A 26,698-nucleotide genomic window follows, 5' to 3' on the forward strand; every position below is an offset into this window, starting at 1 on the left:
TGTTATAATACTTGACAACTTAGTTTATTGGGTAAACACGTCTCCGAAGCAATTTCAACATATTTTAACCATTATGTATCAATTATTCATGTTCACGGCTATATACAGATAATGAGCTAATAAAAAAATGGATGAGCAAAAACTCACTTTTTCTTCTGCACATGAGGTAACATGAGTCCATTACTTTTCATTTATGATCAAGCGACGATATCTTGAAGGAAAACCAATTGTGTTTCAAGTATATCATCTCCTTACAGGGAAGGTAGCTAGCTGTCCATCTTATAGCTTGATGAGAAAGAAAAATTGCAACTCTCCCTACCGCTACTTATATGCAGGAGAAAATTTTTGGGTGATTCACCCCATGATGGTAAAAAGAAGGAAATTTTTTTGTTTTTTCCCATTCCAATTTACCATTCGTGATGACGATAGCTCAGGCTGCAACTAACTCAAGTTCTTTCCATCCATTGCCTTGTAATGACTCGAATCATCTCCAAAGACTTCTTCTATCATACTGCTAGTTGGTAAGAAGTCAACTTCACTTTTCGAACAAGTCAAGTATCCAACGTCCCACACCTTAGCATCACAATGCTCCTGAACTGTTGACGGCTCATGTCCAAGTCCAGCACTATTGTTTGGCCCCGTAAAACTACCCAGCCATTGATCACAATGCTCCGTCTTGGCTGGAAGTGCTTGAGTTGTAGGACATGTGTCAGATGACGTGCAAGAATCATCTTGCACTTCGTGTTCTCCCCTTTCGTCGCAGGGAATTTTGTTCGGAAGCGTTGGTGTGGAACCGCAATTATTAAAACAATTGCCAATTCCCCCACTTTCATCATCATCAAATCTTTCATCAGCGATATCCTCGTCGTACTCTTGCAAATCATCTTCCCTGCCCCGATTAAAACCAGATCCAACATCATGTAGTGGTGATTCAACAACAGAATCATCATCTTCTTCTGTCATTCCAGGTTCATTATCACCATAATCATCAGTTCCTTGCCACTCATCATTGTCACTATCAATGTTTAATGAGTCACATCTGTTCTGCTCTGCTCGTCTCCGAAGCATAAAGACGTTGAAGTAATAGCTAACAATCTCCCTTTTAGATTTGGAAGCAAACACGACCGAAAGATCACCCCAGAAGTTTTTTCCCACTGAAACTGGATTAGAAAAGACAACCTCATAAAACAATCGTTCTTCTTCTTCACTCCATTTCTGTGCTACTTGCTCTCCCATTTCAAAAAACCCTAGCTCCACAAATCTCTCTTGTCCAATAGAACTTTTAAGCTGCTCTCTTGCTTCAGCAATGTGCATACTAACACATCCCACGGACCCACCATCCTCACAGCTGCAAGCTGCTCTTCCACTCCCAAATTCTTGACTACAACTGATGGGTGAATCCTCATCTGGCATTGGAATAACACAGGTGCCAATCAACCTCTTCTCGTATTCGTCGCCTGTAAGATCAGACTTTGAATCTGATCCAGACATATATGACATAACCTCCACATCCCGTGATCTCCAAGGTGGTACAATAGCTTGATGATCAGGACCAATAGAAACAGATTTTTGAGGAGGGTGGTCCAATAGTAAAGAATATATTTCTTCACAGTACGTCAATATTCTTCGCTGATGATTTACAGGGTTAAAAAAGTCTGAGGAAATAGAATAATGTCGAGGAGATTTAGATGGGGACCCCTCTTCAGGGGCCTTACTGTTGTTCGCGCCAGAGGAGAAGGATATGCAGCCAGGAATGCTAGTATCGAAGTCACTTCCGTGCGGCTCTAAGAAAACTGCACTTGAATGTTTTTCGTCAATTTCTGTGTCGTTCTTTTGAGATTCATCCCCTAACAATGACAACGGAAAATGAAATTTCCATGAGAGTTATTCAGACAGCTCAAAATAGAAAACAATCACATAAAATCTCTTTTGCAGCTAATCTTAGTGAAGCAATTATCATGGAAATACAAAATCTGCAGTTGCCATGTTACAATCCTGCAAGATAGCAAATTTTACAAACTACTGGTCTAAGACCCTTGTTAAAAACTTCAACATAATATTATGGCCAAACTCGCACCTAGAGCATAATGATACTGTAGAGTATCTTCAGGGATCACAGATTCTGAAAATGACAGTATTTGGTTACTCTGTTCAACCACTTGTTTCAAGTGCTTGGAAGAGATCTCCATTGATTCCCCATCATCAAACGGCTGATTCTGTACCATTTTAAAAGCAGCACCGATTGTGATCTGAGGAGGAAAAAAATAATTGAAAAAACATTTCAGAACTCTCATCGACAAATCAAGAAACAGATCGAGCCAACATGAACAACAAATATTACTTCAATCATAAAGTAGGAAGGAAAGAACACAGTATCTTCTACACTTCCCCAATTTCTTTTAACCAAAAGCATTCTAGGTAAAATCAATGCTCAAATTAAAGGATCTTAATCAAATACTTTTGATGCTTCCCAACAAAAGCATTTTTAATTCCCAAATATAGTAGATAACCAGTCAATCTTCAAATAGAGTAATTGGTCAGGAAAAAATTCATAGACTAGTAGAATTAGACAATTTCTCTTTGTTAAATCTCTTAGAGAGCATCATCGATGTCTCTCCTTCAATCCTCTATCACGACGGGGGTGCATGTGTGTGTATGACACACTCTTCCAAACATATCCTATTGATAATAGTATGTTCCATTCTAGAATCAACGAAACAAATTAACCTCTTGGTGAGAAGGAATAACAAAAGGAAGTGGCTTAGTCAAAATAACATATAATCAGTTAAAGAGAAGTGACCCAAGCATGTTGAAGTCAATTCTAAAACAAGACATGCCAAACCCACGACTAGAATACAAAAACTTGACCCTTTATAAGAAACAAGAGTGTCTAACATGCTTGGTTAGCTAGTCTTATGCTACATACGAAGGAAAGAATATTCTTCAAAAGCATTCTCGAAGAAACACGAGACCCGAAAGAGACCATATTTTCAAAGTCAATCACTAATTAGAGGAAACTGGTGATAGTGAGAATATCTTGTAATCAATACTTTAAATGTTTAGTTCCAGCCTTATAGCAATGCCAACACAATATAACAACGCCCTGCTTTAATACTCGGTCGTGTTTTAGAGTATTCTAAGGGGAAGGACATAAATGTAAATATGTGCCGTTAAAAAAGGGGGGGCCGACTTGGCTTTATTAAAAAGACAAAAATTGAAGAACGATGAGAAATAAATTAAAAATTATAGCTAGATATATTCATAGATTAAACATCAAAACCGAAACCCTAAAAATTAAGAGCTATTAGCTTTGTACCTCAGAACAGTCGTCGAACCAACGAAGCAATAGACAAATCGGAAAAACGGAGCTCGGGTATACAGTAATTGGCCGAAGAATTGCGGTTATTCCGAGAAATTTGAATTACCCCCAATTTAATTTGGTCAAAATAAAATAAAATCCCTAATACACAGAAACCCTAACCCTAAATTTCGCTTATCCACCGGAAGCGCGAAATCAAGCAAATCGGGAACAGCGATTTCCGGTAAATTGATGGAATAAACGACTCCAAGCGAATAACGAAAAAATTCCAGATCTAAGACACTCAGGTGATAAAAAAAATATTTTACAATTTAAAAAAAAATTAAAAAAAAAAAAACAAAACCAAAACCAGAATCGGAGATGACAGATCTCCGATTAACCCCAAGGATCGGTGCTTCGATGAAAACCTACGGTGAGAAACGTAAAAAGAAGACGGAAACGGAAAAAATAGGGATCGATGTGTAGAGGAAGACGAAACAAAACCAGATCTAATAACGAAAAACAGATCGAGGCGTTGGATAGAGACGGATGAAGCGAAAAAAAGGATAAAAAGGTGGGAATTGAAAGAGGCGGCGGAGATGGACGATGACCTAAACTAGGGTTTGGTTTTTCTTTGAAGAAGGTTATCCGAAAAATCGAATATAACTAAAAGGGGCGCGAATCTTTATGGAATTACGGATAAAGCCCCTGCTTTGTTAGGGGCTCTTGAACGTGGATGAAATCGCTATATATGTGAAACACAATCGCACAACGTGGTAGTGATTTGGATTTTAATCCAACGTCACGGATCCTCGACACGTGGCATCCTTCAAGCCCCTAAGTGACAAACTTTCTTGTAAAATGTAAATTAAATCTTTTCAATACTAATTTATAAATTACAATTATTAATTTAGTTTTTTAATTGTTATATACGAAATAAATAAATATATTAAACTACGAGCAATAATGACCGTATTAAATTATTTGTTTTTCTTTATAATAATTTTATTATCATTCAATTGCCACAAATTACCAAAATATTCAAGGGACTATTACTATATGATTAAATATATATATATATATATATGCTAGATTGAGATAGGTGGTAATGAGGTGGTTGATGATAATTTTTTATTTATTTGTCATGTGATTGATTTTAAAATGCCAGTCCTACCCCTAATAATGATTAGTCTGTGCCTTTATTTATTCCACTACTATTAAAATAAAATAAATTTGATATTTTTTTTTTTTTTTTTGTTAAATTAGCTAGCTTAAATTACATAAATTTTGATTGAGTTATAAGATAAATTCGTTTTTTTCTTACACAACTTAATGATTAATATGTTGTTAACTTATTTCATATGTACAATACCGAAAAATTTGACCGTTTAGCTATCGACATATATTTTAACTAGTTAGACTATAAACAATGTCGTATCCTAAAATTATTTTCAATATTTTTCTCGAGCATCAAAACTTCTCTATTCCCATCACAACTCGGAGAAAAAAGCACTATCTCGATCAATGGGTTTAACTTATGGTACATAAAATAAATAATAAAGAAATGAAAAAGTAAGCTTGGCATTATTGTGAAAAGTTTAAAGTGACGTAAAAAGATTCGTCAAAAGTCTAACAATAAATGATTAATTCTCACCCACTGTATCGTAACACCCACAGAAAAGAGAGAAAACTGTATCCAGATATTTACAATTTCAATATTTTGTATTTATTTGAAAAAGAAAAATCAGTTAAAATTAACAATTCGGAAAAGCAATAATTAGCATCGAAATTAGACTAATAATTTTAAAGATTTATGCGAATAAGAAGACATCGGAATTTTGTTTATTTATTTTTTTTCAATCACATGCAATTATTATTGTTATTATTATTTTAAACTAAATAATGTATTGTACGAAGAAAAAGAATTCGAGTAAATATATCGCATTGGGCCTGGGCCCAAAAGAGTATTGAGATTTGGATTTCAAATTTATACAAGGCTGCTCAATGATAAGGCATCTAAACAAAAAAACAGATAGAAAGGCTTATGATTTTATACATGCCACTGTGCTGGCGTTGGTGTCCTCCTGTCCTGTGTAAATTTTATTTCTGCAAAAACACTGCACAATAGTAGTCCCAGTTCCAGTCTTCTGAAGTCACCATCTCAAGATTCTTTCACCGTTTTGAATTTACGGCAACCAACCAACAAGTAAACAAGCAACCCATCTCCATGAATCTGTACAGAAGCAGTCAAAGTTGAAATGAGCAAGTTCAGAGGACAGTTGTAGCAAAAGAGAAGGCAGGGAACAAGTCAATATATTTCTAGGTGCCGTTTTAAAAGGCCAATGGCTACCGTATATGTGAGATCTCACATTGGTTAGGGAGGAGAACAAAACATTCTTTATAAGGGTGTGGAGACCTCCCCTAGCAGATACATATTAAAAACCTTGAGGGGAAGTCTAAAAGGACAATCCCAAAGAGGACAATATCTGCAAGGAGTGAGCTTGGTCTGTTACGAATGATATCAAAGTCAGGTTCTGAACAATGTGCCAACGAGAACGTTGAGTCCCGAAGGAGGGTGGACATGAGACAGTGTGCCAGCAAGGATGCTGGTCCTGAAGGGTGTGGATTGGGAGGTCCACATTGATTGAAGAAGGGAACGAGTGCCAACTAGAACACTGGGCCCTGAAAGGGGGTGCATTGAGAGATCTCACATCGGTTGGAGAGGAAAATGAAATATTTTTTTATGAGAGTGTGGAAATCTCTCCCTAACAATTGCATTATAAAAACCTTGAGAGGAAACCCGAAAGGAAAAGTCCAAAGTGAATAATATCTGCTAGTGGTAGGCTTGAGCGGTAGAAATGAAATCTTCATACAAAAGGTTGAGAAACTTACAATTTGGTTATAAAGCCATTGCAATGGTTTTTATAGGTCGACACCCTCATCGAGGCCCTTGGAACTAATCATGACATTGGAATCAATTTGTTTGTCAAATTTCTTTTTTCTCCTTGCTTCAAAATCCTCGAATCCGTCCATCTGGCAGTCCATGGGAGAAACAAGCAATGTTAATAAATAAGCATATTCCCCTTATTTTCTGAATAAGGTTCATTATGAGCGAAGTGCAATTAAGTAGTAGACCACACCTGCTGAAATTGATCCATTAAAATTGGATTACCATGCAAAGATACCTTCTGCAATGCTTTGCAATCTTTCAACAGGTTTGACGGTAACTGAAATAGAAATACAATACCACAGATCAAAAATATTTATGCTAGAAGGAAGACTAATTACTGAGGCTACTATGCCTAAATTGTAGAGAAAGAGCACTTTGTGCATGCACATTTGGGACCCACTTTTGTAGCAACAGACAATATATCAGTCGGCCGTGCAAATGGATCTTGGATTATCAGTAATGAGAAATTTGGATGATAAGTCTACCAAGCGACAGATCTCCAATCTAAGGAACTAGTTTTTCCTCATTACGTTCAACTCAACAATCAAGATCCTCGGCATATGGATTTCAATTCCAGGTTAGCAAGTTATAGACTAAAATTCAATATATCTAGCAAGGACTACAATCCTCCAGATACATCTCAAAAACTCAAGGAGATATTCATTTTATGTTAAATAGGAACTTGGTCACGACTACAATCAGAACTGTAAATTTAGGATGTTAAATCATGGACGAATAGTTAAAAAAGTCTACCTGGCCGATATTGTTATTGTCTAAACACAACGACTTCAAGTGAATCAGATTGCACAAAGAGGAGGGAAGGCCTTCCATGAGATTGTCTGAAAATTTGTTCAAATGTAAACAGATCATTGAATAGAATCCTAATTCCTTGCTACAAAACCACAAGTTAGGGGACACCTTATAGGTCTCCAAACATGCAATCATAAAAAGAAAACTAAGCAGGAACATGGCCGGTCATACACTAATTTCTTGGAATAATTCTCAAAAGTGTAGCAGGAGGCCAGCTAACAATAATTTGTTCAATTAATAAAATCTTTGCACGTCTAAAAGGGAGCAAATGTTAAAAGTTCCATATCATTCATGCTGCCAAATAACTGTCAAAGTAGTATATAGGCATTGCCTGGTAAAAAGACAGGCAAGAATTTCATGTACCATTCGCTTGCAATTCTTCAAGGGAGAAGCAACTTCCTACTGATTCTGGGAGTGACATTAACTTGTTGTTTGATACATTGATAAGCAATAACTGCATCATCAAACCACGCGTTAGTCCTGAAAGTTGATGATCCGCAAGTTTTACCACATCAAAATAAAAGGTTAAATGTGGAATTATATCATTTAAAAAAAGTTCAGAGCATTATCTTCCTAATTGAATTTTGATAGACATTAGCATCAATTTCGGTCCACATGCAATGAAGTTTACTGTTAACGTCACTATAAATACAAGTGTTATGATGTTGAGGCTTTCAAGATCTCAAGGTCTTCGGGAATTATGCTTCGATAGAAGTGCTTCCCCTGGATAGATAATTGAACTTTGCCCAGTCTCACCCCATGTTAAGGGCGTGTCATTTCCCACAAAAACAAAAGATTAATCTCATGAGTAGAACCTTGTTAGATCTACAAAGAGGTTACTAATCCAATACTTTGATTCAATGTTAGAAACAGCATAACTTGAACTGCTCTGCAAATGCAACCAAATAAAAGATTACAGAGGAGGTATATCAGTTAAAATGCTGAGAATAAAATTCACTTACATTCCGCAAGCTTCCAATGGTTTCAGGTAAGGATGATAGCAAATTTCGGGAGACAGATAAACGTTCAAGCCTTACTAGCTGACCCACTACACACAAGAACTGACATTCATTAGGAATGTATTACAGAAGTTTGTAAAAAAGACTGACAGAAGTTGCAGTAGTGTGGGGCAGAAAAGTTTATCGCTTCTTGCATTCCTTTTTAATCTCTTGTTAAATTAGATAAGAAAATTACATTCATCGGGTAATGTGGTAATGTGATTTCCATCAAGTATCATAACTTTTAGAGATTGGAGCTTCCCCAAATTCATTGGTAAACGCTCAATAAGGTTATCTGCCAATATCTGAAAAGGAAAATGAAAAATGTTAGATAAAGTATCTTAATTGTTATTTCTACTTCTAATAAATTTTATAAATCTAAAAGATAAAGGAAAGAGAGGATTCAAAGGTTCTATATGTCATGTTCAACTAGTGAGAGCTGAAGTACCAAGCTCTACAAATATGTGTTTTGATGAAATTTTTTGCAAAACAATAATGCATCAGATGAGCAATAATGAAATATAATCCCTACCAGACGCTGCATGTTTGTTAATTTGCAGACTTCCATAGGAATATCAACTGCAAATAGTTAGAAGAGATAAGTTAATACAAGTATTGAAATTCTTATTCATTGGTAATTAGTAGTCTCATTACCGCCAATTTTAATTAGATAATAGATGCAAGGATGATTACAGTCAGAAAATAGCTTTTCAAGCATAATTGTGACCACGACCATGAAGTCAAGAAAGGAGAGTGCAAGATACCCACCTATTTTATTGTTTGTTACATCAAGGGTGCGGACAGATCTGTCCAGGTCAAGAACTTCATCAGGAAATGTCTGTTCCAACATCAGTAGATGTGTGAGTATATGGCCAACAAAACTGACTATGGTGCGAGCATTTCCAAAGAATGACACGAGTTATTGGAATTCATCAACTCATATAGAACTTTTCAGATTGACTAATTGTTCTATGCAGCAAAAGCTCGATCCAAACACTCCAAATACCATCAATATCAATATAGTCAAAAGTTATGGAAAAGCAAGGGTCCACATATGCCTAAAATTTCCAGATGACCCTATTTACAGGCGCCTATCTGTTGAGCATTAAGGTACCTTTGTCAATATCTTTCTGAAAAATACAAACAAAAAGAACATGCATATACAGGACTTGCAACTGTAATCTTTCTTTGATTGTCCCAACAGGAAGAACTATTTGGAATCCCCTAGTACGTCGGTTTTGTAAGATATATTTTACTCCTTTGATGAGATTTCTTCCTAACTGAAAAATCTAATTCATAATTTCGAACGATTCCATTAGCTATGTACATTCCTAATTCACCTGCTCCACCACATTGAATCACACAAAAATAACTATGAAATAAGCACATGGTCGTAATAGAGCAAAATAAATCTTAAAAACAGTCAATAGTAACCTATAACCTCCTACAAAGAAAGCCATGTATCCGTTCGATGGATGACTCTAATTCAAATAGAATATGCATAAAAAGATGCCAAACCCAGCAAAAGAATAACATAAAATTCATATAGAAAAATAATAACAAAGATAACCTTCAACTTTGAGTCTCGCAAAGCCACTATACCAGTAGCTTGCCATCGCGCAACTCGGCTGGCCTTTGAATCTGCGTTCTTGCTAGGATAGCACCCCATGTTGCCAGCAGAAGAGAAAAACTCAGCCTTCCAAGAAAGGAACAAGGATGATACTGATGACAAGCCTTTTAAATCCGTTTCTGTTACATAAAAATCAGAAATAGCAGAACTGAAATGTAGCACTTTCACAGAATTTGGAACGGGTCAAGCACTTCACAACTATACTAAGACCTAAGATTTTGGTTTATTATACCTTTCCAATGGTCTTTGCTGCCTATTAAATATGAGCAAAAATTAATAGCGTATTACTGCAATTGTTATAAAATCGCGGAGACCGTCCAACTAGGTGTTCTTAAGGTTCGTATTACATTTCATTCATAAATTTGTATAAGGTTTGACTTCTAATGGCGAGACGCATTGTCCCTAAAGCTTGGCATACGATAAAATCATGCATTACTTCCTCACACATCGTTGATCAAGTGATTTTCCGTCACATTTCAGATAAATTGAACGCGAAAAAAGTGAAAAGAAACATAAAACTTCTCAAACTTCGTACCTCGGATATACGTCTCCGTGCCTCTACAGAGAAATTGAACAATCAAACGATGGCAGCTTCGATCATCGATGAACAGAGATGCCGAAGAAGTTTCGACTAACCCAAACTGGAACCAAACAAAAATGGTATCCCTGCTTCGGAGAAGACAGTATTGACCAAAATTCCTGAATTGAACAGCTGCAGAAGGATAAATAGTAGAGATTGATCAACAGAAACCCGAAGATCGTAAGGGATAAATTAAAACAGCCAAAATGGGCTTGCAGGTCAGAGATGAAAATAATAATAAATGAACAAGAAAATCATTGAATTTCTCTGTAAAACCTTGACCAGGTGAATGGTTTGAGAAGACAATCGAGGCGGATATTAAAAGAAATGCTTAAAATAAAGATCGATCTTCGGATCGAAGCCGTTGAATTGAAATCAGACGGAGAAGATGATCAGAGCCAAATTGCGCGGGTGAAAGCCTGTAATCGGCTTCCAGTTTCTCCGTCTATCCGAACAGAGAATCTGAATAACTATTTATTGCATTGAAAATCACTACAAAAATATATAAAATATTCGAAATTATTATCAAGAATAGCAAATTAAAGGGACGCAATAAATTATTTTTAAATTCTAAATATTTATTAAATACAAAATTAAAAAATTTAGCGGACTCCTGTAAAACAATGGATTTTTTTTCACCAAATATTAAATTTCCCACCAATCACCGGAGTTGGTTTCCAGTTCCCGCAAAGCAATACACCGTCTCCTTTCACGATCTCACACTCTTCTAGCTTCCTCCAGTAGAAACTTCGGAAAATTCCCGGCAAATCGTCGAGAAATTCTCGCCGGAAGTTTCAGAAGTCGCTGAAAGCTCATGCTGTATGCTCCGTAAATTTTCCGGGAAGGAGACGAAGAAAAGAGTGAGTATTCATCAAAGAGAGTAATTTAACGAATGTTTTCTTATTTGAGTGATTTTTCTCGAATCAGGTTTTTTTTATAGGCATTGAGCTCATTTCCCCTAATCTGTCTCCAATCAATTTTACGTCTCTGAAACTAAGTTGTTAAATCTGTTTATGTCAATTGCGTATTAGCTTTCTTTTTCTCATGCTCTTCAACTCGGATATGACTTTTGAGAATCAGGAAATGGAATTTGATGGATTTTATTGCTTATTGTTTGTTCTCTTTTGGCATTCTCGAGTTAATAATGCATTTATTTGTCTGTAAATGATTTCAGGGGAGTTCTTTGATGGCTTGGCTGTTGGTTATTACTGCCTTCGTTGTAATTTGGATTGCTTCATTATGCAAAAATTTTCATGCATCAGTTTCATCTTCCAGGAGTGCTTTCTTAAATGGTGGATCATCACGGATTGTTTTGTCAAATTTTCTTTCTTCTTTAACACTAAAATGCTGTTCTCTGTCATCCTTTGATATCTAGATGGCACTCAAAAGAGAAATATCTTGCTGGTCATTGCCCATCCAGATGATGAGTCTATGTAAGCATTTTAGATGTCTCCATCTTTGTTTGCTACCATTCTTGCTGTGTTTATATCTTGCTCCTACGACAGAAATTTTTTGCAGTGGTTTTATCTTATTGCCCATTGTTTATTTTGAGTTCTGAATGAAAATCTTTGTTACTTAAAGAAAAGAAAAGTCCCTACAGTTCTCCTTGCTGAAAATTGAATTGATAATGTTAATGTAACTACTTCTTCCATTTATACTTGCTCAGATTAGAACAGCATTTAAGATGCTCATAGATCAAATATTCAACTCGGACTTCAAAATTTAATCTGCGAACGTTTGTTCAACAAAAAAAAATAATATCTGCAACCAGAAGAGTTCAGAAATAATTGATATTTGTTAAGATGTATTATATCGTTGGAATTGGCTCCATTTTTACCGTATCAGTTGTTGATGTTCTCATTATGTGCAAATGTAATTAGTTCCTTAAAGGTTTGTGGAGTTCAGCTGTCAATTTTGTACTTCACATACAAAAATTGGTCTGCTCACCAGTAGAATGTGCAATTTTATTTCTTTATAATTCAATATGTATGCAATTTATACCTTTTTATCTACGCCTCCTGATGCGGTTCTGCTACCCCCTGCAGGTTTTTTTCTCCAACAATGAACTTCCTTACATCAAGGGGCCATAAACTTTATATTTTATGCATGTCAATTGGTATTGCACTTCAGCAGTTCACTAGTTGGCCTTCTTTCTTTTATTGATTTATGTATCAAAATCTTGACTTGCATCGTGTGAATCCCAATTTCACAACTTAGGGCTTGTTTGGGGGATTGCTTTCAAAACCATTTTTGTGTTTTTGTGTACAGAATTGTTTTGTTTACATTTAAAACCACTTATAAATGATAACATTATTTTATATTTAAATCACTATCCATAAACACATGATTTTTCATAGAAATTACAACTCTAATTGTCTTAGAAAACAAGTAATTCATAGCCATAACAACAAACTTCAAAACCAATTATTCGAACATATTTTTTTTTTTGAAATAGCTCCCAAACGACCACTTATTTTCTATTTTTTGTTCTTCATTTATCATATAGGTAATGCAGATGGCATGGGAACCATGAGAAGAGAAGAGCTATACAAAGCTTCCACTGTTCTTAAGGTGTTTGACAAAGCTCGTATTTATAAAAAAAAAAGAAAAAAAAGAAAAAAAAAGAAGATAATATCAATAATATTTTGATCTTTATTTATCAAAATCTGCTTTTGTTTTTATTCAAATCTAGGTTCCCCTCAATCAAGTGAAGATCCTGGATCATCCAGATTTGCAGGTGTGACTTTTAAAGTATCTGGCTGAGTTTGATTATACTGTCACTACTCGACATATCATATGAAGAATGTAATGCAATATAATGATGCCGTCAGGATGGTTTTGGCAAAGTGTGGGATCATAAATTGCTGGCAGAGATTATCGAACAGGAAATATCAAGCCATGGGATTGACTTGGTAATATCTTGGATCTGTTTAACTGGTTACTGGTGCAATACTGATATCATATCTACATTCAATTTTGGTTATCTATATTTTTCAGTTTCTGTCTGATATGTCTTACATTCAGTTCTTTCACTTCTTTTAACAGATTATTACTTTTGATAGCTATGGAGTTTCCGGTCACTGTAATCATCGTGATGTGCACAATGGGGTGCGGTAAGCTGCCTTCTAAACTTTTGTACTTTGATTTTCTTAACGTCAATTGAAAGAGAATTCTTACTATCATCTCTATGTCTAGTATGATCAATGATGTATTGCTCCTCCGCTCTAATAAAAAAAAATCTTTTACTTTTCTCTTTCCAAATGCTGTAAACAGAGGTTTCTTGCACAATAAGGCTCCACAAGGTTTTGAGGCATGGGAACTAGTAAGTTTTCCTTTTCTACATATTCCATTCTCATTCAATCAGGTTTCTATGATGGTTAACTTGTGATTTTAGGATCCCACTTGCAGAATTCTTGTTCTTCCTGCGTTGAGTGTGAGATCTCACATCGGTTGGGGTGGAAAACGAAACTCCCTTTATAAAAGTGTGAAAACCTCTTCCTAAAAGACCGTTTTAGAAACCTTGAGGGAAAGTCCGAAAAGAAAAGCCCAAAGAGGACTATAGCCGCTAGCGGTGGGCTTGGGCCATTGCATTGAGTTTCTATTTCCATTTGTAAATGCCTAGAACTTCAGCTGTTCAGGGATCGGTAATTCTATAGATATTTTAGTACTTAAATAGCAGGAATCTTTCCTTATCTGTGTTGAGGCTACGGAATGAGATGGAAGCCAAGTTGGCTCAATGAATTATTAAAATTGATTAAACTCATAAATGACTTTTGGCTTGTTGATATGTGACAATTTCAAAGGAAATTCGGTACCAAAACTTATCGCCATCCTTTGTCGACCAATGCATGGCATAGCGTCTATCGATAACATGTCGGTGTCTACGACCCATCTGTCTTCAGGTTTTCAGAGTTCCTATCTATAGCTAACTTAGCACCATCTTTTATACTCTCTTTGTCACATGCATGCATGCCACAGTGTCTATTAATGACATGTCTGTGTAACCGATCTTCTTCGGGTCTTTGGAGTCCCAGTCTCTAGCTAATTGGTACTTCTAACACTTGATCAACTTTTGAGTTCCCTTTTCCATGAACTTATGTTTACTTTTCCCTGGCTATTCTCAGGTCAGTACCAATATACTGCGCAAGTATAGTGGTCCATTTGATATCTGGTTATCTAGTATGTTTTCCAAAGAGCACTCAAGTGGAATGACGCATTGCTTGTTAAATGAACGCCCACGGCAAAGCTTCCTCGCAATGGCACAGCACGCAAGCCAATGGGTTTGGTATGTTTGTTTTGTGAATTTTGTTTGAGATTAGTCTCTTGTCGTAGTTGTATTTCATTCCCCCGTTCCCATTCCATTCATAATGACATCTGGATTTGGTTGGCTGGAAAACTTCTTTACCTGTTGCTTTAATTGCCCTACACTTTGTTTGGCAGGTTTCGGAAGCTCTTCGTTACCTTTTCCAGCTATACCTATGTCAACACACTCAAAAGAATCAAATAGCCATGCTGTTATAATGCTATACGATGTTACAGCATCACAGATATCTACTTCGCGGGAACTGTGGATTCGGATTTCTTCATTTCATGTGAGGTTTCTATTGTAGTCTCTCCCATATTTCTGGTGCGTTCTAATGATTGTGCTTCATTACATTAGAAGAATTCACCACGCCTTGATTTTACTCATTTTTGGGGAGAAAACTTATGAAAGACTGTCGTTTTCTGTAATTTAACATGGAATTCAGCTGGTGCACTAAACTCCATTGACAGTGCTTGAAAATGTGGACTTGGTCATTCTATCTAAGTTTGATAATATGTAGCTCGTGGTTTTACACCAGTCTAATACTAATCCTATGCAAATCTGTTGAAAATAAGCAGAGACTGACTTGACTCGAAAACTCGAGGTCATCTAACATTAATGCTGTTTATTGACCCGAAAAATTGTGTGAAATGATGTTCTCATACAATGAATAAAAAGTAAAAAATTTCGAACTTTCTACTTAAATCAACGATCATATAGTAGAGATCGAAATACGCAAACACAAAAACTTAATCAACAATTAAATAGCAGAACCTTTAAAACGAAGTAAATTTTATATAACCGTGGAGGTTTGCTCTGAAAACAATTATAAAAATGTGAATCAACTTGCAGGTAAGAAAAAGCAATGAAAAATAGAGAAAGAACTAATCATCAAACTTTTCTCTTGGTGGTTAGACTCCATCTTTTATATCCTTGGGACTTCTATGCCATAACAGGCATATCCTTGAGCCATGGATCCAGTGGTTTTCCAATGGAATAGACTATGAATCCAATCTCCCTCAGCTTTTGAACATCAACAACATTTCTGCCATCAAAAACAAATGCAGGTTTCTGCATTTGTTCAAAAATCCTTTGGAAATCAAGAGTCTTGAATTCATCCCATTCAGTAAGAATGCAGACTGCATGAGCATCTTTAGTTGCCTCATAGGGGTCCCAAGCAAAACTGACTTCCTTTGCCGCAGTTGGGCTCACTGGCTGCAAGTGGATTGGATGGTCCCAATCAAACTTGTTCATAGATAAGTCCCTTTGAATCTGATCCTCAGTTACTTGTGGGTCATATATACTGAGTTTTGCCTTGTCCCCCAAAAGTCCCTGGCAGACACTAATCGCAGGAGTTTCCCTTGTGTCACCTGTATCCTTCTTGAAAGCAAACCCGAGAATCGCTATCTTTTTGCCTGAAACTGTATTGAACATTGAAGAGACAACCCGGTTTACGAATCGGTTCTTTTGGTAGTCGTTGACCTTGATCACTTGTTTCCAGTAGCTAGCAGCTTGATTCAAGCCATTGCATTCACAAATATAAATCAAATTGAGAATGTCTTTCTGAAAACATGATCCACCAAAACCAACACTTGCATTGAGGAACTTGGGTCCGATTCTAGTATCTGTTCCAATGGCATGGGATACCTGTGACACATCTGCACCAGTAGCCTCACAGAGTGCTGACATTGCATTGATAGATGAGATCCTTTGAGCCAAAAGTGCATTGGCAGCTAACTTTGATAGCTCTGCTGACCACAGATTGGTGGTGATAATTCTTTCTTCGGGCACCCACTGCGCATATACACTCTTCAAAGCCTGAACTGCCTTGAGACCATCCGGAGTTTCTCTCCCTCCTATGAGAACCCGGTCAGGGTTAAATAAATCTTTAATTGCAGTACCCTCAGCAAGGAACTCTGGATTTGAGAGAATCTGATATTTGATTCCCTTGCTGTTGTGGATAAGAATCTTTTCTATTGCTTCTGCTGTTTTTACAGGAACAGTTGATTTTTCAACAACAATCTTATCTGATTTTGATACATCGGCAATCATTCGGGCTGCACTCTCCCAATATGTGAGATCTGCAGCTTTGCCAGCTCCAAGGCCTCGAGTTTTTGTTGGAGTATTGACTGAAACAAAGATTATGTCAGCCTCTGAGACGTGCCTTTCAACATCTGTGCTGAAAAATAGGTTCTTTCCTCTGCACTGCTTCACTACATCATCAAGACCGGGCTCATATATGGGGAGTTGTTCACTATTCCAGGCTAAGATCTTGGAAACAGAGATGTCAACAACTACTACTTCAATTGTGGGGCATTTTGATGCTATCACTGCCATCGTAGGCCCACCGACATACCCAGCTCCAATGCAGCAGATCTTCACCATTTTCCTCAGTTGGAGCCTGAATGGAGGAACAGACAATCAAACCAAAGAGCTTTACTTTTCCCAGGTATTAATCAAGAACTGTCATATATTTTCAAGATCCTTCATGCATATGGAATGTAATAAGAGATTATGCACAATGAGCAAATAGAACCCTTTATGCATATCCATTTTCTAGATAAATAGCCATCAGAAAACACATCCAAAACGGTACAGATATTAACCTATTTCGAAACAAGTTATGAAGAAAAACATGCATACACTTGAGAATTAGAACTGATAGATGCAGTACCTCTATAAACTTAAAGGGGTTATGTTGAGTAGTGAAGAAGATGGTCAAGTTAGGACACCCACTGAAGCTGAGACTTCAAAACAAATGAGAGCAATTTTCTATAAGAAAATAAGATGCCTACAACCTCCTTAAATAGTCCAAGAATGTAAGTAAGATCTGCCTGTACCTGTGCAACTTTCACAAAGCAAAGCAAAGCGAAGCAAAGTCAGATTTTAAAAGCTGTGGGAGGACATTCAACACGTTTAGAGAAAGCAACTCTGCAGGAAGTAACAAACAAGGGGATTCAAATCATTATTGTAATTTTATCTTGAAAAAGTAGGAATCCACCCAACAAGGGAAATCACCAAAATCATGTTGAAGCAGAGCAGTCCTTTCGTTTTCCTGAAGAATCGTGGAAACGAACAAACTATAATAAAGGAAAAGAACAGAAAGTTCTCAAATCTATAATTGCTAGTTGGTTGAGAATTACACATTGACAGACATAGTTGTATGAGTTTTACCAAGTTAGAAAAGGAAACACCATGCCAAGAATTAAGCATTCTTTCCATATATTCCATTGGTAATATTATATTAGTTAGGCAAAAAAGTAAACCCAAAAATAAATTGAGAAAAAAACCATTGGTCAAAGGCTATGTACCAACCCTGGTATAGATGGAAAGAAAGTGTAATGACATTCAAAGATGCAAATCCCACCTCTTCAAAACTAGGGTAATCTCAGAAGTACAGCAAGAAATTGTAGGAAACGAAACCTCAAGGAAAAAGGCTTTTATGAAGGGAGAAAGAGAAAGGGAAAGCAAGCAAGCAAGGGTAAGCTTACAGTTTGTAGACCATAAATGGAAGCATAAATGCAGGGCGTTGCCGAAAACAAGGGGCGGGGGCGGGGAGGGTTTGAGTGGGATCAAAGCTATGAAGGGAGTCATTTAATGAGAGGAATGAGGCAGTAATGCAAGGAGATTTCTGAGAGATTAAGCTTGGAATTGAATATTAATGAGATTTACCTCAGAAATCGGCCCTGTAATTAATCAGCAGAAGATGGAAGAAACGTGAAATGCACTGCGAAGGGGTTATTCATTTGAGACGCAACGGAAGGAGTTCGACGTGAAGAGAGAGAGAGAGGGCGTTGGTGTTGCATTGCACAACGCCATGAATGATCGACAAGGAGTTTAAGCTTTGAATAACGCTTCGTCTTCCTTCCTTGGAAATGGAAATCCACTTTTTGCAGAGACGCAGCACAGATACTGTTTCATTGAACACTATCAAACTTTTCTTTTCTTTTTTACTTTTAACTCTTTTTTTTTTTCTACGAAATATAGTTGGAATTTCTTAAAAAAATTAACAAAAAAAAAAAAAAAAAAAAACATCACATAATAAAAAATGAAATTTATTTTAAATTTGAAAAGCTTTAAAAGAAATTAATAGCCTTACTATTTTTTGTTTTCGTCTAAAAGTATTTGATTTGGTATAGTGACGTTGAAAACAAAGGAAAATAAATAAATTTTCAATAAAAATATATATTGTTCTTGCGTTAATAACGAGAAATACAAATAATAATAATAATAATAATTTGTCCATAAAGAGTTTGAGAAATCGAAAAGAAAGCAAGGAATTTGTATGGAAGAAAAGCAATCAAGAGGCTCTAAAGATGGTGAGAAAAAGAAGAGCGATCTCTATGACTATGAAGAGTTTCAGGCAATCATTGGTCACATCAACAAAGCCACTCATTTCAGTCCCAATCTCTTGTCTAACCATTTGATCAATTCTCCATTTTATCGTCAACGTTTGAATCAAATTTATAAACAAAGTAGCGTTGGCTCGACTAAGAGGATCACATGCCAAGGTTGATTTCACTTACTCGAAAGTTATGGTCAATTCTTCCTTCTTTTAATTCAATTCTCGAACTTTTTAGCACTTTTTAGCTTATCAATTTTATTATGTTCAGGTTGTCAACAACAAAGAAAAATAGAGATGGTTAGAGGAACCACAAGGCAAAAGGGGGTAATTTCACTTACCACCGGGAAGTTATGGAAGCAAATTAAGCAAAACTTGGCCAATATTCTTTCGAAGAAAGATGTGAAGTAATGGTTTTATAATTTCAGTCATGTATCTATTTGATCCATAAATTTTTAAAAATGTCTAGTAGATTACTAAAATATTTTACATTTATGCTTGAAATCTCGCTACCCACTTAGTCGAATATAAAAAAACGTCCTAGTTTGATTATTGAAAAAATTACATGGATTAAAAACAAGTTGTTTTTTAGATTTAAAAACATATAATAAATTTTATGTCTAGGCTCAAGATTAAATATGATCAATGTAAAAACTAACCATAAATAAGTTTTATCAATACGCTGCCATACACAAGTTTTTTCATTTTACATATATATATAATGAAAATTATGATCGTTTAAGTTAAATTACTAACTCGTTATTTAAAAGAGAAATTTTATTTTCATTTTTTTCCATTAATAAAAATCTAAAAGAATTGAGAATTGACAAACAAGATGAGGCTGAGAGGAGTCACACATATTATAAGTAATTCTTCCATAACAATACTTTTGAATTCATAATAAATTCGAATTAAACCATCCGAGTTCCAATCTCATTAATTAACTAAACAAATCTATCCAAAACCAACCTCGAGCTTAGACAACCCACTCCCCCCTCCATACGAAAAATTTTGAATCATTGAATCTTTTGAACACCCGTTTGGGATTTGAGTTAATATGAATGCAAAAGAAAAATCTATTTATTGTAGCATCTCACGTGGCTCCACACGGGGTATCTTCTTGATGGGAGGAGTAAGCTCATCTAGGTACTACAAACGTCACTTATCAAATAGTCAATGTGCACGCAAACTGACCCGATATTAAGAAAAAAAACATATAGTTGATCCCTATGTTCGTCCTCCATCATAATATAAAAACAGTCACCAACCCTAAAAAGCTCCTAAAGTAAATTACGTAAAAGAAAAAAGGAAAAAACGTCGTGAACATTCTAAGCGAGGAGTCTAACTCTTCGTTCCTGGTCGAGTAGGACTCAAGTAATTGGTTACTAATCCCATGATAGCAAACCTGGATTTGAGACCAAAGATGAGTTAAAACCACAAATGGATATAAACTGATGCTAATGAATCATAGTAAAATGTTCAAGCTAGTTGACTCAAGATGATCTGCTTAAACTTGAAAACCAATTTGAAAGCCCAAGATGACCTGCCTAGACTGAGTTTTACCTAAGAAAATTTTATGAACATCACCTACCCTCTTATAGTTTTCTGTTCCGCCCTGATTGTCCTCAAACTATTAGTTAACATTACAGACAATCATGCTACCCTCTCTCATTTGTCTTAAAGTTCTTAACCCATCATCAAAGGGAGAAACTAAGAGATGCAGTTTCACAGGTCAGTTGACCTCGTGCGCATTTTAGTCGTCATGCCACAACTCACCCCAACTCAGGTTGGACGAACGGCATTTTGAATCAACGGAAGAACAACCAGTAGATGGCAATCTCATTACACACTCATAACTAAATCTCTGCTGTATTTTTCTTTCCCAAGTACTCGTCAGGAGTACAAACAGGGTAGATATTAGAAATGTTATTAGGATCCAAGGAAAGATTGGTATCATCAGCTAAGGAGTTCGCTAATGAGAGGTGGTTATAAATAGAGTGAATGGGAAGCAGGTGAAGGCAACATTTATGTAGTTATCTAAACTTGAGTTTGCTTGAGAGAGGTGTTCAAGTTCCTCAGATTACTTTGAGATAACTTACAACAATTTCTTATTTTGCAAGTTCTTAATCCAAATCTTATTGCAATTCTCTGGTTCCTGTTCGCAAGAAATGTAATTTTTATGATGATTAACCAAAATTTACAAGTCACATGATCTACGACTCTAAAGCCATGCATAAATGAAAGGGTAAGAAGCAAGAATACAAAGGAAAAATAAAAATGGCAATGGAAGTTTGCCAAGGGAGAATGTTCATTGTTTGCACACAACGTTTTGAGGCTGACATGAGGTAAACTAAAACTACAATGATAGATGCCAGTCCGTAACTAAGATTCAAGGTTCCTAAATCTCAAGTGTTGAGGACGCAATCATTTCTGAATCAGAAAGATCACAAAACAATATTGCTAATGTAAAAGACTGTAAATACTATCTCTTCTATCCTTACTTCAACATATATATTCTTGGATGTTGGTTCGATCCCCTAGCTAATAAATATTAATAGTTGCATTTACAAAGCGCGGAAAAGACCACCTAGGCCGAATTTAGAATGTTCAGATCTCAGACAAACCCAAATTTACCAAATAATACATATGAACTAACAGAAAATATAGATCGGGAGGGGAAGAAAACTCACATCATGGCCATGGAAATCTGCTTGAGATCATTCTCAATATTCCTCATATTCGCAAGCGATTGGGCACAAAATATGATGGCCAACCACGAACTAAGCTTGTACTGCCCAATTTCAACCAAAACCAAGAGAGTCACATGAGTAAAAAGTAAGATCGCCATAGCTACCGTATCAGTGCTCGAAAAGAATCAGAATTACCCTGAACATGACACCGGCGATGCCGAAAACTACGGCAATGAAACCGGAATAATCGACGGGCAGATCTTGCGGATTCACTGGCGGAGAAACAAAAGGCTTCGCCGCCGACGGCTGCCGTGGATCATTCGCTTGTGTCGACATCGCTTGACTGACTCTCGAGTCTGGACGACTCAGCCTCTTCCACTCGCTGGATACGATTGCTTTGGTGAATCCGGTTCTTAAGCTTATACCAAACTGAATTCAACTCCGGTCTATTATGCGGGTTGGGTTTTCAGGCCGCGTGAAGGATGCGATTGGTTTAGTTGAACCGAACTGAACCCATCAAATATTAAATGGATAGTTTCCATATTTCTTTTTTTATATATATTAATAAGATTTTGAGATTATAAAGTGTTATTTAAATATTTTTTATTTTTTAAAAATGTAAATGAAGTTAAAACAGTGGTAAATATTATTATTAATTTATAATTTTAATTTTATTAAAGGTTATATTATATATAAACCGCTCCCTCTCTTTTCTTCGCTCCCCCAAGTTAACAGCACTCTGTCTTCCTCCGCCGGCCGCACTTCAATTGCCTCGACGACCGGACAAAAAGCCTGATCGCCATGGAGGCTCAGCATTTCTCTACGCCTCCTTCTAAAGGAGCTATTTCGAAATCTGGCAGCATTACAACACCAAGCTCGTCGCCTCTACTTCCTTCTGTTATAAGGTTATGGCGGCCATCAGCGCAAAGGAACATTCGGAATCAGTGGTCGAAGTTGTCTTCACTCAAACAACAATGGGCTTCTTCTTCCTCTACCGGGCGATCTCATGCTACATCTGTTGTCAATGCCTATCTATCACAAAAGTACTTCCATAAACTCCTCTATTTGCTCTGGTCTAACATGGTTGCTAGGTCTTGCTTGTTTGGGATTTTTATTGTTGGTTTTGTGGTTTAACTTTCAGGTATATGCCTTCTATGGAGCTAGGTTCTCTCAGCGACATGCTTGATATACGAAATAAAGCTTGTTTAAAATTGTCTAAGCAGCAGGTGATTTTTTATCCTAGCTGATAGTTTGCTGGATGTCATAATCTTTGGCGGAGCTTATTAATCTTTGCCTGTTTGATTTTGAAATTGAATTTCTCGTTGTGATCTTCCTATCAGCTTAATTTTTTTAGTCTTGTTGGCGATTTAGTATGCTACAAGAGTCAAAGACCAAGGAGTTTTCTGTTCCAACTTTTCTCTAGACAATTGCTTATTCATGATTTTTGGGCATGGAGAGATGAAAACAATCTTTCATGATTTTTACTAACACGCTGTGTACTATTCAATCTTGTTTCAGGAACTTTATCGAAGTAAACTCTTATCTTCATACAAAGACATGGTACAGGGTTTTTTTTTTTTTTCCTGTTAATCCATTAGAAATTAGGCCAAAATCATTACGTTATAAAAACTGTCTTAATTTTCTTTTCACTCTTCTATGATCATTATCCATGGAAGTTGTATGGCATAACCCAAAGTTATTTTCCCTGTCTCCGAAATGACTAACTCACATGGAGAAATTTGAGGCTTCTGTTTAGCCAAAAATGTATATGTTTGATCTTATTTAATGTCAATAATAACCTGAGCAAGCAAAAGCTAGAAGTTTCTGTCTCCCTTCACATAATTCTGCTGGTTCTCTACTCAACCGATGTTCTGTAACATATGTGTTTTCAAAAGCTTTTCGCAGGTTGATGTTGTAGTTCAGATGGTCAACACTTGCAGATTGATGAGATGTTATTTCAAGGGAACAAGTAGTAGCACGCTCATACAATTTTCCACTAGCTTTGAGGACAATCAAAGTGAAGATGCTGGAGATGGTGGTGGCATCTCCGTATTTACATCATTGGCAATCCCTTGCTTTGGTGCGTATGAAGTTTCTAAGACCTCATTAATCAGGCTTGCACTTTTGAGTTCGTATGAATGAAAATTAGTTATAACCCTTCGAGTTCACAATGAATGAAATTTTCTTAAGACAGTGGGAAAGAATTTGGATCTGACACAAACTTAGATGATAGTAGGAAAGAATGAAAATAAGCCTTTTGTTATCGAATGTACTTTATTTTGATGACAGTAGGAAAGAATTTGGATCTGACACGAACTTATTACGAGTTTTTTCCCCCTTAATATGAACACAGAGAAATTGGCAGAGGAGCTTGTTCAAATGTTCGGGTTGGAGCTGAATCTGAAGGTAATTGAATGACTAGCTGCCTGCTTGAGGCTTCGTCAACATGATATTCTTTGTACAATAAATTTTCCTTTTATTACTTGGTTGATGCAGCGGCAGCTTTTGATGGAACTTCTTTCTATTAGTTCTGGATCCTCACAATACAGCTTGGTCTGGTCAGAAGAGCTTTACTCGGGGGAGTTCGACAACTTGCGTTTGTGCAACTTGCTCTCTGAGGAAACTAGCACGCCGCTTCATCCAACCTTGAAGGGTCATGAATCCAATACACATATGGTTAGTCGTAACCATCAGCCAAACCCAGAAGTTTTGCAGGTCTTGAACTCTTTGCTATCCACATCAGTGCTTTAGTAGTGAATATTCATAAGACATGCATAAACTCGCCCTTCGCCTATCACCTTCCGAAGTTCATCCATGGAACTAAGATCATTTTCTTTTCTATTTCAATATTCGTTAGCCATGCAGAAACTTGCCCTTTGGTTATCACACCACTAATAAGACGAGTTGAAACAGGTTTATCTTGTTGCATGGCTTGCAGACGTGAACATACACACAAAAAGGTAAGAACAAGTTTTTTTTTCCCTTCCCTCGAGTTAAAACATAGAGATAAGCAGGTAAAACTTTGAGCAGTTGGCTTTATATATTTGAAGAGCCCAAAACTGGCATGTTGTGGCATGCATAGAAGTTTGTTAATAAGAGTTTTTCACATTGCAGGGTAGATGAAATATTTGAATTAGTTAGTGAGGAGATTCGTGTCAGCCTATCCTAAGAGGATTGATCGACATGGAGCTAGTGAAGAACAAGCTTTGTGATTCTACGTCATGGATTGATCGATGTGGGTGCCCCTACGAACACAGAAGACAGGTTTGTTAGAACTCTGACCCTAATTCTCATACAGATTATGGGATGGTGGTGGTTGTTTATGGTCGGAATCAACAGCCATTAAAACTTAATGACTAAATCTAACCACAGCTGTTTCTTCTTCTGGAGAAAGTGAAGGGTTGGTGCTGTGTTTTTTTTTTTTTTTTCCAGCCATTAAAACTTAATTTTTGCAGACAAATTAGGCAACTATTTGTCACATAGATTTGATTTGATTTATATTAAGGAAACATTAATGAAATTTAATGCATTTCTCATGCATAATCCCTTCCTTAACCACACAAAACTCCCTAAAGTTTGATTAAGGATCATCATTTGGGAATTGGGATTGATACCCACAATAATTAATTCCCTCAAAACATCTCAATCATAAACCATACCCATTCCCATCAATTTCATTTTCATATTGGTAGAAACCAAACAAAAACTCTTTAATGCTCATCCAAGCACACCTTACCATACCATTCCAAAGGCCCTTCCCATAATTAACCCTATAACCCAACTATTTAACAAATAGTCCTTTACAAAAGTACTATTTGCAAATAGTGGTGCCACACTATACATGAATTGCTATATGCCCCTTCTTAATATGGATACATTAGGCAAAAGAGAGATTAAATTCTTTTTTTCTTTTTTTCTTTCGTATTTGCCCTTCATTACTTCTTATGGTTGATTCAAAAGGGAGAAATTTCACAAAAGGGAGAAATTTCAATTATTCTTTAAAAGTTGTGATTTGCCACACAACCCATATGTAAGCCATAACTTTCATCCCCATTCTACTCTGTTTCCCACCATTTTTGTTGTGAAGTTGGGCATTCAAGCAGCTGGTTCATGAAGTCACAGGTTTAGAAGACACTAAAGTTTGAATTGAATACGAAATTACAGTGAAATTAGTGATCCTTTATTCTCATTCATTCTACTCCCAAGAACCATTCATAGATAGTGACCCAAAGATCAAAGTTGAAACCTTTGCATGTCCAAGTTTGAGGACCGCTCATTTTGAGCAAATTAAGCTGTTTTAGAATAAAGAAAATGTCTTTAGAATCTATGATTTTGTTTGGGAATCAATTCTTTATTTCTAGAATAAAATATTATATTGTTCGCGTTATCGATTTTGTCATAAATCCATGTAAATGAAAGGTATTGTCTTTTAATTTTTGTTCGTGCTGCTTTTGTAGTTTTAAAATGGTTATTTTAGTTCAAATATATAGACTAAAAGTATGAAGGTTCAAAAAAATATGATCCAACTCATTTGGATTGAGTTGGTTATTAGATTGAGTTATGGTTTGGATTGAGTTGAGTTCAAACTCTTTATCTAAATTTATTATTAATTTTAGAAATACATATATTTATTTTATTTCATTATAATTATATTTTTGATGGATTATTCTATAACAACTTTTAAATATAACTTTCAATTGGAAGGTAATTTTTTTTTAAAAAAAAATATTGAAATTGTATTGTAAATCTTAATTATATATAACTAACATTTTATTTTTATTACTTTTTTGTGACTACCAAAACAACGTGAACAAATCCAATCCAAAAAATTTATAGTTGTTCGTTACTTAATAAATTCAAAAAAAAAAAGTTAGAACTTCAACAATTGAGTTGAGTCGAGTCTAAGAATGTCTTAGTTTGATCCAATTCAATATGCGAACGCAAAATTAGTATGGTACGTTCAGTATTGTAGCTATAGAGGAAAAAATGGTGATTGATGATAGTTTATTACAACTGTTGATTAGGTAGTTACGATCCATCCAAATGAATGGGAACAATTTTAGAAATGATTTTGAAAGGACTAAACTTTAAATAAAT

General features: G+C 36.0%; 6 protein-coding genes across 18 annotated transcripts; 2 read left to right on the forward strand and 4 right to left on the reverse strand.

Annotated features, from left to right (window-relative positions):
• Positions 1-4,018, reverse strand: LOC111429872. Its single transcript, XM_023065935.1, has 3 exons — positions 3,317-4,018; positions 2,078-2,249; positions 1-1,847 (listed from the first exon to the last, which is right to left on the reverse strand). Exons 2-3 carry the CDS (start codon positions 2,223-2,225, stop codon positions 442-444), a joined length of 1,554 nt encoding a protein of 517 aa, XP_022921703.1. The 5' UTR covers positions 2,226-2,249; positions 3,317-4,018; the 3' UTR covers positions 1-441.
• Positions 4,019-5,212: 1,194 nt separating this feature from the next.
• LOC111429839 (plant intracellular Ras-group-related LRR protein 7) lies at positions 5,213-10,757 on the reverse strand. 2 transcript variants are annotated; one of them, XM_023065882.1, is made up of 12 exons: positions 10,543-10,757; positions 10,222-10,398; positions 9,627-9,752; positions 8,825-8,894; positions 8,589-8,635; positions 8,253-8,361; positions 8,021-8,106; positions 7,422-7,512; positions 7,002-7,087; positions 6,439-6,525; positions 6,191-6,331; positions 5,213-5,531 (listed from the first exon to the last, which is right to left on the reverse strand). In XM_023065882.1, the coding sequence occupies exons 3-11, from the start codon at positions 9,723-9,725 to the stop codon at positions 6,221-6,223; spliced, it is 786 nt and encodes a 261-aa protein (XP_022921650.1). In that variant the 5' UTR covers positions 9,726-9,752; positions 10,222-10,398; positions 10,543-10,757; the 3' UTR covers positions 5,213-5,531; positions 6,191-6,220. The 2 variants fall into 2 exon arrangements, with proteins under 2 accessions (XP_022921650.1, XP_022921649.1); XM_023065881.1 differs by having other exon boundaries at positions 9,627-9,805; positions 10,543-10,756.
• A 115-nt stretch (positions 10,758-10,872) lies between these two features.
• Positions 10,873-15,112, forward strand: LOC111429838 (N-acetylglucosaminyl-phosphatidylinositol de-N-acetylase-like). Of its 4 annotated transcripts, XM_023065877.1 has the most exons (11): positions 10,873-11,126; positions 11,441-11,558; positions 11,642-11,699; positions 12,312-12,382; positions 12,773-12,837; positions 12,959-13,003; positions 13,098-13,178; positions 13,312-13,379; positions 13,540-13,588; positions 14,391-14,551; positions 14,707-15,112. In XM_023065877.1, the coding sequence occupies exons 1-11, from the start codon at positions 11,088-11,090 to the stop codon at positions 14,771-14,773; spliced, it is 822 nt and encodes a 273-aa protein (XP_022921645.1). In that variant the 5' UTR covers positions 10,873-11,087; the 3' UTR covers positions 14,774-15,112. The 4 variants fall into 4 exon arrangements, with proteins under 4 accessions (XP_022921645.1, XP_022921646.1, XP_022921647.1 ...); XM_023065879.1 differs by lacking the exon at positions 11,441-11,558 and having other exon boundaries at positions 11,109-11,126; XM_023065878.1 differs by lacking the exons at positions 11,441-11,558; positions 12,312-12,382 and having other exon boundaries at positions 10,874-11,126.
• A 201-nt stretch (positions 15,113-15,313) lies between these two features.
• LOC111429836 (UDP-glucose 6-dehydrogenase 1-like) lies at positions 15,314-18,504 on the reverse strand. Of its 9 annotated transcripts, XM_023065870.1 has the most exons (5): positions 18,242-18,504; positions 18,061-18,147; positions 17,588-17,624; positions 17,244-17,500; positions 15,314-16,970 (listed from the first exon to the last, which is right to left on the reverse strand). In XM_023065870.1, the coding sequence occupies exon 5, from the start codon at positions 16,952-16,954 to the stop codon at positions 15,512-15,514; it is 1,443 nt and encodes a 480-aa protein (XP_022921638.1). In that variant the 5' UTR covers positions 16,955-16,970; positions 17,244-17,500; positions 17,588-17,624; positions 18,061-18,147; positions 18,242-18,504; the 3' UTR covers positions 15,314-15,511. The 9 variants fall into 9 exon arrangements, with proteins under 9 accessions (XP_022921638.1, XP_022921644.1, XP_022921642.1 ...); XM_023065876.1 differs by lacking the exons at positions 17,588-17,624; positions 18,061-18,147 and having other exon boundaries at positions 17,244-17,316; positions 17,410-17,417; XM_023065874.1 differs by lacking the exon at positions 18,061-18,147 and having other exon boundaries at positions 17,244-17,417.
• A 1,270-nt stretch (positions 18,505-19,774) lies between these two features.
• Positions 19,775-22,014, reverse strand: LOC111429753 (protein Asterix-like). Its single transcript, XM_023065737.1, has 3 exons — positions 21,797-22,014; positions 21,602-21,702; positions 19,775-20,316 (listed from the first exon to the last, which is right to left on the reverse strand). Exons 1-3 carry the CDS (start codon positions 21,935-21,937, stop codon positions 20,253-20,255), a joined length of 306 nt encoding a protein of 101 aa, XP_022921505.1. The 5' UTR covers positions 21,938-22,014; the 3' UTR covers positions 19,775-20,252.
• Positions 22,015-22,300: 286 nt separating this feature from the next.
• Positions 22,301-25,988, forward strand: LOC111429751. Its single transcript, XM_023065735.1, has 8 exons — positions 22,301-22,644; positions 22,743-22,827; positions 23,120-23,161; positions 23,507-23,681; positions 23,955-24,007; positions 24,098-24,316; positions 24,515-24,561; positions 24,716-25,988. Exons 1-8 carry the CDS (start codon positions 22,403-22,405, stop codon positions 24,768-24,770), a joined length of 918 nt encoding a protein of 305 aa, XP_022921503.1. The 5' UTR covers positions 22,301-22,402; the 3' UTR covers positions 24,771-25,988.
• The last annotated feature ends 710 nt before the right edge of the window (positions 25,989-26,698 follow it).

Source organism: Cucurbita moschata, unplaced genomic scaffold (assembly GCF_002738365.1).
Source record: "Cucurbita moschata cultivar Rifu unplaced genomic scaffold, Cmos_1.0 Cmo_Scf00032, whole genome shotgun sequence".
NCBI lineage: Eukaryota > Viridiplantae > Streptophyta > Magnoliopsida > Cucurbitales > Cucurbitaceae > Cucurbita > Cucurbita moschata.

Bases quoted from the DNA above. Each gene is read 5' to 3' on its own strand.
- LOC111429872 (XM_023065935.1), bottom strand. From the start codon at position 2,225: ATGGTACAGAATCAGCCGTTTGATGATGGGGAATCAATGGAGATCTCT. The intron at 1,848-2,077 runs GTGCGAGTTTGG...TGTCATTGTTAG, and splicing joins ACAGTATCATTATGCTCTAG to GGGATGAATCTCAAAAGAAC.
- LOC111429839 (XM_023065882.1), bottom strand. From the start codon at position 9,725: ATGGGGTGCTATCCTAGCAAGAACGCAGATTCAAAGGCCAGCCGAGTT. The intron at 8,636-8,824 runs GTGGGTATCTTG...AACTATTTGCAG, and splicing joins TGTAACAAACAATAAAATAG to TTGATATTCCTATGGAAGTC. The intron at 8,362-8,588 runs GTAGGGATTATA...TTTCCTTTTCAG, and splicing joins TAACAAACATGCAGCGTCTG to ATATTGGCAGATAACCTTAT.
- LOC111429838 (XM_023065877.1), top strand. From the start codon at position 11,088: ATGCTCCGTAAATTTTCCGGGAAGGAGACGAAGAAAAGA. The intron at 13,004-13,097 runs GTGTGACTTTTA...TGATGCCGTCAG, and splicing joins TGGATCATCCAGATTTGCAG to GATGGTTTTGGCAAAGTGTG. The intron at 13,380-13,539 runs GTAAGCTGCCTT...TGCTGTAAACAG, and splicing joins GATGTGCACAATGGGGTGCG to AGGTTTCTTGCACAATAAGG.
- LOC111429836 (XM_023065876.1), bottom strand. From the start codon at position 16,954: ATGGTGAAGATCTGCTGCATTGGAGCTGGGTATGTCGGTGGGCCTACG.
- LOC111429753 (XM_023065737.1), bottom strand. From the start codon at position 21,937: ATGTCGACACAAGCGAATGATCCACGGCAGCCGTCGGCGGCGAAGCCT. The intron at 21,703-21,796 runs GTAATTCTGATT...GAAATTGGGCAG, and splicing joins TCGCCGGTGTCATGTTCAGG to TACAAGCTTAGTTCGTGGTT. The intron at 20,317-21,601 runs GTGAGTTTTCTT...TCTCAAATCCAG, and splicing joins CAGATTTCCATGGCCATGAT to GTTTGCTATCATGGGATTAG.
- LOC111429751 (XM_023065735.1), top strand. From the start codon at position 22,403: ATGGAGGCTCAGCATTTCTCTACGCCTCCTTCTAAAGGAGCTATTTCG. The intron at 23,682-23,954 runs GTGCGTATGAAG...ATATGAACACAG, and splicing joins ATTGGCAATCCCTTGCTTTG to AGAAATTGGCAGAGGAGCTT. The intron at 24,317-24,514 runs GTCTTGAACTCT...GAGTTGAAACAG, and splicing joins CAAACCCAGAAGTTTTGCAG to GTTTATCTTGTTGCATGGCT.